The sequence below is a fragment of the Pelodiscus sinensis genome, chromosome 3, assembly GCF_052426305.1.
Source record: "Pelodiscus sinensis isolate ZL-2025 chromosome 3, ASM5242630v1, whole genome shotgun sequence".
Lineage (NCBI taxonomy): Eukaryota > Metazoa > Chordata > Testudines > Trionychidae > Pelodiscus > Pelodiscus sinensis.
Window position 1 is genome coordinate 186,623,486 of NC_143054.1, and position 10,700 is coordinate 186,634,185.

Below are 10,700 nucleotides of genomic sequence, written 5' to 3' on the forward strand. Positions count from 1 at the left end.
TCTCTAGGTGATTTTTTTTCTCCTCTTTTTAAACAGCATATTGCTCGAGAAAGAATTCTGGAGTTTGGATTTATTTCTAACCATGAAGATTGACTTTCCCCACACTTGTTTTAGATTCAGTGTTGGACAGACGTCAGCACGTGTCAGAGTATTTTCCTGACACTTCATTTACCATGCTTACTCCCCTCATGTGCAAAGGGTTTTTTGCTTTTAAAACAAGCTTGAGGATAAGAAGGAATGTTTGGTGATCTTGTATCAATTCAAATAAAAGCTGCCCAAGAGTTAAAACTAGTGGGTACAGGTGCAGTTCTTTCTCCGGCCAAACTTCCACTGGGTGAATGGGGAATTCTGCTTGAGTGAGGTTTGCAGAAGTTGTCTCTTTGGATAGTCTACACTGCAAAAAAAAACCTGAGCCCAGGAGTCTGAACCCATGTCAGCTGACTCAGCCTCACAGCAGCTAGAAAATTTCAATGTAGATGTTCTGGTTCAGGCTGGAACCAGAGTTGAATCTGAGCCTAACAAGCCTGACTCAGCTGAACAGGGACAGCCACATCTTTATTATGGCAATGTAGATGTACCCTGCAGGATTTCCCTCAGGTGGGGCTGATGGAGCCTGCGGCACAGGTAAGAAAGGTGCATTGATGGCCTCTGTTAGGTTACGCCCAATAAAACATTTTGTACAATATATTCATTCTATACAGCCTAATTGTAGGGGGGAAATGACTGGGACTGAAATCCCACAAGCACTGAAAGAATATCTAGAGGCAGTGGTGGAAAATATATTTCTGCATCAGGCTTTGAAATCCATTTTCCTGTGTTGTAATTGAGATTCAGAAAACACCTGAAGTAAAACAAAACCTCTATTTGCTTCGAGAATGGTTAGAAGATACACTTAGGCTATGTCTAGACTGCAAGCCTCTTTCGAAAGAGAGTGTCTAGACTGCACGTGGAACTTTCGAAAAAGCAAGCCGCTTTTTCGAAAGAAAGCAACAAGTGAGTCTGGATGCTCTCTTTCTAAAAAGCCCTGTTTGCTTTCAAGAACGCCTTTTTTCGAAAGAGCACTTTCGAAAAAAGGCGTTCTTCCTCGTGCAATGAGGTTTACCGCCGTCGAAAGAAAAGCCGCGTTCTTTCGATTTAATTTCGAAAGAACACGGCTGCAGTCTAGACGCAGGTGAAGTTTTTTCGAAAAAAGGCTACTTTTTTCGAAAAAACCCCTGAGTCTGGACACAGCCATAGGTAAGTACTTGCTTTCTGCCCCTAGAGTACTGTTTGTACGCCCAGTGAGCATAAGGTACAGCTCCTGTCCTGGTAAAATTTGTTTGAGCTGATTACTACACATATCAGGTATCAGAGGGTAGCCATGTTAGTCTGTAGCTTTTAAAACAACTTTTTAAAACAGAAGTGGTCCTGTGGCACCTTAGAGACTAATAAAAATATATGTATAGTATCACTAGCTTTCGTGGACAAAACCCACTGCTTCAGGTGAGATGATCTTGAGTGGAAAAAAGAGGGGAACCCTCAGAATAAGAAGGGAGAGAGGAAAGAAAAAACAATCAAAGTATGATGTTTTTCCAGCCAGGTAACACGGCTGACAATAATACGGTCACAATTATGGAACTCTGATTAGATGTAAGACACACACTTTAGACCCACTTTTCAGGTGCTTGCTAACGTTCTGATAAAAACATCTGTGTTTTGGAACAGCACCCTACTGCTTAGCTCAAAGGCAGTTTATGTTCTTGGGAAAGTTTGATGAAATTCCAATGGACTTTTTTTATTTATCTTACTGTGGGGAGAGTATGTGTTCATGCTGGCACTTTTTTAAAAATGTTGTGCGCTCATACCTCAAAAGAAACTTTTCAGCTTCCAACTTTGACATGGTAGTAGGCCTCAGTGGGGAACGTGCTTTGACTAGGCTTTTAAAAATAAGACACATTGTGCGTGTGCAGTAGTGTCATTTCCCTGTTGATTCAGTGTGATTAGCAAGATAGTCACATGGGATGTCTGTGGATGTTACATGGACACAGTCTAGAAACTGGAAAAAGACATCTGATTTTGCTTTAAATAAGATGAAAAGTGAGTGAAATGAAATTTTGACAACCTCCTTAGAAAGTGCTTTTTGTTGTTCAGCCTAAACAGTGCTCCAACCAAAAGGATGGAAGCTAGGGATGTTAGATGTTGTGTAACTACGTCAAATCTTAGCGGTTACATGACTATGGGGTGGCAGGAGCCCCTCTGCATGAGGGGGTCCAAGCTCCCCATGGACAGAGGCTCCTCCACTGGATACGGAGTAACCTCTGGCCGTGGGGAGCTTGGATCCTCCACGGACAGAGGCTGCTGCTGTAAAGGAGCCTCCGTCTGCGGCAGCCCCAGGCTCACTGTGAACAGAAACTGCTCCTCAAGATGCAGAGCAGCCTCAGTCCACAGGAGCTCAGACCCCCCCCCTGCAGACCTCTTCCTGTCCTCTTCCCTCCCCCCGTACAGCAGCAGGCGAGGGAGGGGGAGGCAGCACCAGGGAGCTGGAGCTAGGGGAAACTGGCTTTTAAGCTAGCTCTCCACAGCATCAGCTTCTGCCTGCCTCCCCCACCCGCCGCTGCCTCTATAGGAGGCAGGTGGGTCCATGGGAGCCAGAATGTGCAGGAGCTGGCTTGAAAGCCGGCTCTCCAGTATTGGCTCCAGCCTGCCCCCCTCACCCTCCACACTGTAGCCTCTCTGTCAGAGGCTGCAGTGTGTGTGTGGGGGGGGGGAAGGAGTAGGGGGTTCTAGTGCCAATGGGGAGCCGGCTTTTAAGCCAGCTCCTCACAGGCTTCAGCTCCTGCTCTCTTCCCTCTCCCGCCCCCTCTTCCGCTGCTTCTGATATAGAGGGGGGAATGTATGTAACGGTTAAGCCAAGTCTTATCGGTTAATTGTGTATTTGTCTGCATGCTGATATCCCTAATGGAAGCTCCTTCCCTTAAGTAAATTAGAATGGAAAATGGCTAAGCCCAGATTTGTGAAGGTGTTGCTTCTTTGTGTTGCAAAGCCAGTGACTTAGACGGCCAAGTTCCAGCTCCAAGTGTGGTTTAGGCACATGGGAGCAGAAGTTTCATTGAAAGTGGGACTTTAAAAGGTATCTAGATGCCTCGCTCCCATTGATTTTTACCTCAGTGTCTTTTTGAGAATCTGGGCCTGCTCTTTGCAACGTTGAGCAGAGGAATGCTGAATACCCTTAAAAGCTGGGGCCTAAGAGCCACGGCGATTGCAAATATGCAGGAAGATCCCTTCCCTCTCCCCACACAGAGTAAGCTGTCAGGCCATCATGGTCCTCCTGCTATAAGTGTTCATGGGGTGACCCATTTAGCTGTGCATTTGTGACTGCCTTGGTTTGGGACATTGAATTGCCTTGAAACAAACAATAGACTGGTCCAGGAACCGTGATCCCTTTTTGTGTGTGTGTTTTGATTATTGGGTGCTTGATTTCTAGAAATCAGGCCTCTGTACGGAGTTGAAATTTTGGTGCCACAAATCACTAGCCCCTTGCACACCAGAGCCTCGGAGGGCCCAGGCTGGTCGATTTTGTGTGCTCCAGCCCCTCAGGGAGAAGGTGAGGGGCTGGATCCAGATAAGCTGGGGGGCCATATCCAGCCCCTAGGCCTTAGGTTCCCCACCCAGATATAAAAGGATTTTTTTTCTTCATGTCTAATGTATGTGACTGGGAAAGGTGAGGTGAGCATTTCCTGCTCTAGAAGTGTAATTATTTTCTTTTTATGTGTACATTATATATGTATATATTGTTTATTTTATGTTATTTGAATTAGGTTGGGGTACACCCATATCTGAAATGCCAGAGAGTTGACTCTGCAGTCTCTAAGGGTATAATTGCAAAAGGGGAATATAATGTAAAAGCCCCTAAGTTCAATGCAGGGTTATGACTGGAAATGTGAATGTAAAATGTAGGAAATGGCCAGTAATGTAGCTATTTTTCAAGGCAGTACACCAGGCGGGGAGAACAGAACTGTCTGCCTCAACAGCAAATGCTAGAGAGGAATCGAAGAACCTAGTTTCCACCCTATATTGATGGAAGAGGGGTATAACTAAAGCACCTAGCCGCATATAGTGCAAATGCTACAGCTATATGAACGGCTGAGTTATAGTTGCAGCTGTTACCCATACTTTGAATTTACTACCTGAGGTTTGTTTACATGATCAGTCGTAGCATTGTATGAAGGTCCTGTCAGAGCAAAAATTACCTATCTGTGCCTTATTCTAGTCTCTGTTTTGCACCACTGTAAATCGGGAGTAACTCCATTGAAGTCAATAAAGTTATCCTAGTGGGAAATCAGTATGAATGAGATCTGAATCAGGCCCATCTGTGTCATGGGCATGTAGAATATCTGCCTAGGCTAAGCAGAAACTGTTTGGCACTGAACTGTCTGTGTAAAGCATATAGACAGATGTTTTGCTGTAAGATACAAATATTTTTGAATGGTTTAATTGTAATGGCTCCCCCTCCCCCTCCTCTTTTTCAGATATATGTTGGGGAAAGGAGGAAAGCGGAAGTTTGACGAGCATGAAGATGGGCTGGAAGGCAAAGTGGTGTCTCCTACTGACGGTCCATCTAAGGTGTCTTACACCTTACAGCGCCAGACTATCTTCAACATTTCCCTTATGAAACTTTATAACCACAGGCCATTAACAGAGCCAAGCTTACAAAAGACAGTCTTAATTAACAACATGCTGAGGCGAATCCAGGAGGAACTCAAACAGGAAGGCAGCTTGAGGCCTGTGTTCATCACCACTTCACAGCCTACTGACCCCCTTGGTGACAGCTTTCGAGAGGCCCAGCCTGCATTCAGTCATCTTGCCTCTCAGCCGGTTCACCCCACTGACTTAGTAAGCACTACACCATTAGAGTCTTGCCTCACCCCAGCCTCGTTGCTTGAGGAGGACTCTTTTTGCACTTCCCAGACTGGCCAGCATGATGGTCCTACAAAACTACCACCTCCAGCTGTCCAACCAGTAAAAGACAGCTTTTCCTCAGCCTTGGATGAAATTGAAGAGCTCTGTCCAAGACCTACCTCTACCGAGGCAGTAGTAGCAGCAACAGAAGCAGCAGCAGCAACGGATGACTCTAAAGATAACTCCAGTGAGTCTAATGTTCAAAAGTCTGAGGGAGTTCAAGAGAGCAGAACAAGCGAATCAAAACTCATGGACTCTTTACCCGGCAATTTTGAGATAACAGCTTCCACAGGTTTCCTTACAGACTTGACCTTGGATGATATTCTGTTTGCTGACATTGACACATCTATGTATGATTTTGACCCTTGCACATCTGCTACGGGGGCTGCCTCAAAAATGGCTCCTGTCTCAGCAGATGATCTCCTAAAAACTCTTGCCCCCTATAGCAGTCAACCAGTAACCCCGAATCAGCCTTTCAAAATGGACCTCACAGAACTGGATCATATAATGGAGGTGCTTGTTGGGTCTTAAAGTATAATGACTTTTTATGTACCAGTATATACACTTGGTAGTATTTTCACAACCTTTCTCTCCCTCCCCACCCCTCCAAATTCACAGCACTGTGCATGCATCCTTGCTTGCCTTTTTTAAAAGAAAAGGATCACACTAGTTTTTGCTTCAAGCAGAGTTGGAGTGCCTTCATCCATGTATGACCACTTTTAATGTATTTTTTTTAAAGTGGTTCCTCAAGGAAGACGTAATACCCTGGTATAGGAAAGAATACATATTGTAGACAATATTACTATGATATTACGACAAAAAAATTGAATTGTAAAAGCTAAGCACAAGGATTATGTTGGGGAAAACTGTAAATTGCATGTGCATATTTGTCTATTTTTTCTATAAGTTTTATTGCAAGAGGTAAAAATTTTATTATTTAGATAATCTCAGTACTTTTTTGGCATTTTAGCCCTGTATAGGTTGACTTAGCAATTCAGCCCTTTGGAGGCATTAACTAGTCTTCTTTAAGTGTTGCATTTACATGGCTGTTTAGAAACTGCTGCCCAAATTTATTTTATATTTTTGTACAGATTCTGCAGTTTATTATATTGTTTTTCTAAAAACAAATGCTGTTTATACACACAAAAATAGCTATTTTGATAGGATTTGCTCACATAGTTCCTGCATAATTGATGTACAAGAACCACTTGTACTTTTATACAGAGTTGTAATGTTTTATATATGTATGGTGCAAAGAGAAAAATGGATCAAAATAAATCTGCAGTTCGGTCTCCCTGAATGCAAATAGTGCTTTAAGAAAGGGCTGGGGGCAGTTTCACAAGAGTTTCACAAATATTTACTCGCTGCTGTAGCCACCTGTGCACTACTGTGATTTCTAAAACCTAGAGCCATGTCTACTCCTAGACCTATGTTAAAACAGTTGGCAAGAGATAGTTGTGAAACTTCATTCTAAGTGTTCTCTTGTGAGATCTAGGCTACTGAAACCTGATCCTGAAGCCAGTATGTCAAGTAAATGTATGTTCTTTTTACTTTAAGCAAAATGTTGGTTCTTTTTTTAATTTGGAACAGCCAATTGTCTTTGTTACTTGAAATGTGTTACCGTTTTAGCAAGTCAGCATTTCTTTAGCTGAAGTTATTACAAATGTTTTTAATGGGAATATACATGCCATTTACAAATACATCTCTTTGTAATTTTTCATAAAGAAGGCGTACATGGTATTTGTTCTAATTAATTTGTGTTCAAGATTCCACTTGCCCTTTCTTGGAGCATACTTTCCCCCTCACTGTGTTAATAAGTGCTGAAAAATGCAACTTCAGTATTACTGCAGTGAAGCTCATCTCTTATCTGCACTGGATGGACTTACCTAGTATCCATTGCTGTTGAAACTGGAGCCAGTCACGTTACATCAGTTGGCATCTCCTATAGGGTTCGTTTCTTGTATGAACCATGTTACCTGCTTTACACTTTATAGACCTGTTCTACAATGAATATACAGACACAGCTTCTATGCATGTTTCCTTGCCTCCATAACACCTGAGAAGTTTTCTCATTACTGCACCAATAGCATTTTTTATTCATTGTGGTGTACATTTAATTTAAAAAAAAGTTTGCAATGTATCATGCCTGTTGCTGAAATTGCTATGGCATTTTAGTTTTTCAGTGGTACTTTAGCTGATGAGTGCAGGTTACAACCTATATTGTTGACATGCCTATGGCTTCTTTAGGAATAACTTTTATATTTATTTAAGAAATTTTAAATTATGTTGTATGTCATTTGGCAATATTCAGCCAGTTCTGCTCACTTCTTGTCATGGATAAAATTGGGTCTTATCTGCCTTTAAGAAGGCAGCTTTATAAATTGGCACTTTAAACAGGCCTTGTATATTTTCTAATAAATATATGTAATGCATACACACATACATTTTGCAATGAAGGAATTGCTACTCTAAATGCAGTGCATCATATACAGTTATGAAATGCTTCTCGATTCTAATTAATCAGCCAGTTTTAGTATACTTAAGAGACGTACGTACTAACTCCGACACAACAAGATGTTGATATAATAGCAATTGTTTGATTGCAATATAGTCTTTTATAACTTCAGACAGGATGGCATCAACCGACTGTGGAATTAGGGACCATTTCTAATTGGGGGCAGGAGCTGGGGAAACGGTGCTCTAGTCTGCATCCAGTAATGTTTGGTTATTGTTCATTCAGCAGCTTCCATTCCTTGTAAGAGAATAATCCTGCCACAGACTCTGCAACTTTTGTAACCAGAGCATCCAAGAAACAATGTCTACAAGGTGTTATCAAACTGTATACAAATCCTAAAGCCATGCAATAATGTTGATTGTTCAGAACAATAACATGGTAAGCAGTTGATTATCGTTGTTCTAAGTTATTGTAAATCAGTTCTTAACAACTGCTCTTTCTTTGGATTAGTTAATTGTGTTTTTAGACAAGTACCATATGTTAGGCAGCAGTTCAAATAAACGCCATTTTCAGAGCAGTGAACTGCTGTTGGAAAGTGGTTGTTTGAAATCTTTGTTTTTTGTAGAACAGAAGAAAAAGGTATATTTCAAGATTCTATCATTCAAAAAAAGTGTGTATCCTCGGTAATAACATAGGTAAATTTTTAATAATAGTGTACTTAAAGGAAATTGGCAGTCGATCTACAAAAAGCAAAACACCTGATTTATAAAATTTAGGCAAAGGGTCAGCAATTCTTATTCTGAACTGTAATCTTTAATTCTATAGATTGAAATGCTTGGTGGAATCTTCTGCTTTTGCGTTCACTTTCTATAGCATGGCCTACTTGCAAAGGTCATAGTATAGCAGTCAAGATAAGAATTATTTATAAAAGATGAATACCAGTTGATGTATATTGACAATGATGTGCAATGAAGTGACAAGATGGGAGCAGAATAAAAGAGCTTTGGATTTGAAGTGATTTTTTTCGTAAGTTATTTATTCCTTTTTTTCATTGTAAATATATTTATTTTATTGTGAAGCTAACAACATCTGGATTGTAACATGTACAGAATGTATGGTAGGAATGTATTCTCTTGTAGGAATGTAAATCTGTGAAAAGGGGGTAGGAGCCTGATTCAGAGAAAATTAATTGGGTTTTATTTGGGATTTGCACGGTTCCCAGTCTCTTTTCCAACTTGAGTCTGGCTGTTTGAAATATGCAAAAAATATGGACGACGGAGACATTAATTCACAAAATTAGTTATACAAATCCGGTCTGTGATGCGTTAGTTCCTTTAAAGGGGCCTGCTTGTGCTTGAAATTCAAATGGAGTCTTCGGTAGGAGCCACCTCTGTTCTTTCGGGATTGATCGTGTAAATGCATGAGTAAGGGCAACGCATGTCTTCACCAGTCTGCTATGTGATAATGCGTTGTAGTGTATACTTGCCCTAAATCTTAACTCATGCAGGCAGTCCCCATAATGTCCATGGGACTATTGGAATGAGTAAGAGTTCAGAGTGGTGCCTTTACCCTAGAAAGTGCAACATAACTAATGCTGCATTTGTGCAAAATGGTAAGACTCAGACAAAAAATTCTAAATGTACTTTCCAAGTGCAACGTGGAGTTTTTTTGTGTTGTGGGGGTTTTTTTTCCCATGGGTTGTGATTTTAATATTCCCTCCTGGGCCTGATTGGGTAATCCTTGGTCATATATAATTCATGTTGGGTTTAGTGGGAATTTTGCCTGCAATAGAAAATTGCACCCCAATAACAGTCCTTGCTAGTGGACTGTATATATCTGTTTGCAAAACAAGAAGAGATTCATTTTAAAAGAAATTTTGCTGAACAGTAAAGTATTAAAAAATAAAGGCATTCATCTCCTCATGTTCCTCGCAGTAAACTAGAAAATAATATGGTCCATCCACCTCCTGAAAGGCCCAATGTGAGAATGAACTCCCCTTCATGCTGCAGCCGTTGTTTTCTCCTGGCTGAATGTTGTTAGCCTAGCCTGCATTGTTTAAAACTCAATGTTGTTGAATCCAAAGTTTACACTTTCTTCAAAAATAAAACGAGCAAATTGTAACGAGTCCTGCCTGAGAAATGGTTTAATTAACTCCAAAGAGGTGTGAACATGGATTTAATTTTGAACAGATTTCAGCATCCTGCTCTTGTGAAAGTTGCTTTCAGTGCTTACATTAAAGAGTCTGAATGTTTCTTAGAAATTAGTTCATTTTAAGCTCCCTCCTCCTTTTCAGGATATAGGCCTAATGCAAATTCTAGAATCCTTTAAAAAAAAAAAAAAGTAAAAACAAACAAAACAACTGTTTAGAGGGTTAACAATGTAATCCCTGCTAGAATCTGTAAAGGCAGAGATTCTAGAAAAGGTGTAAATAGCGTGACATGTTCAGTGCATGGTTGTTGAACAGGGCTTGTTATTGTCAGAAAGAAGGCTGTATTTTTTCCCCCACAGACCTTAGCGCTGTGCCTTTTCTATGCAATATTACAGACATATACATCTGAAACCAGATTACTGTATTCACGTGTAGGTATGGGCTGTAATCAAAACAATTGGACAAATGTACATGGAAATGAGCAGTCTTACTTTTGTAGTTTTATATTATACAATAAACAATTAAAAAATAAAAAACACTTGTCCCTTATTTCTAATTCTTTTTGCATGACCAAACCATTGTGCAAAACAGGAATCCAGGAAGAATGTGGAAGACTGAGGAAGAGGGTTTGCATCCCAACACTTTTCCATCCCCGTGAGGGTACTCGATAGCAGTTGGGTAGGTGGGTTGGGGACAGGAGGTGTCATGTAGGGCTGAATGGAACAGATTATGTGCAATACACTATACCCCATAGCTCCCTTGTGAAGATTCCCCCAGAAAAGTAAATACAGCTTGGGCCTGCATTGCCTATGGAACCTCCATTCTGGTGGGAGGTGAGACTAGACAAAGGATGTGGGGAAGCAGGACTGTCCAAGCACAGGGATGCCACAGGATCTTGACTCCCATTAATGGCCTTTGCAGTACTGGGAGTGGTGGCTCATTCCACAGGGGAGCCGATCCTGCACCCTGACAACAATAAGGGGATGTTCTCTGGGGAGAGTCTGCCTTCGGAGTCCTCAAGAGTTGAGCTGTGGGCAGAGTGGGCTAGCCTGGCGTTTACTGTGGGAGCGATGTGGCCTTGGCTCTTACATCCTGTGACAGTAAGCACCAAGTGTTAGATGTAGATTCAATAGCTTCATTTCTGACTGGCAGGGCTGC

The 10,700-nt window shown here is 41.3% G+C and overlaps 1 protein-coding gene across 2 annotated transcripts in view; it reads left to right on the forward strand.

Moving 5' to 3' along the window:
* SERTAD2 (SERTA domain containing 2) overlaps positions 1-10,078 on the forward strand; it is a 106,479-nt gene extending 96,401 nt beyond the window's left edge. For both annotated transcript variants that reach the window (XM_006114081.5, XM_075925576.2), the window contains exon 2: positions 4,509-10,078. In XM_006114081.5, coding sequence (XP_006114143.1) covers positions 4,513-5,469 — 957 coding nt within the window. In that variant the 5' untranslated portion in view covers positions 4,509-4,512 and the 3' untranslated portion in view covers positions 5,470-10,078. The remainder of the gene's footprint in view (positions 1-4,508) is intronic.
* The last annotated feature ends 622 nt before the right edge of the window (positions 10,079-10,700 follow it).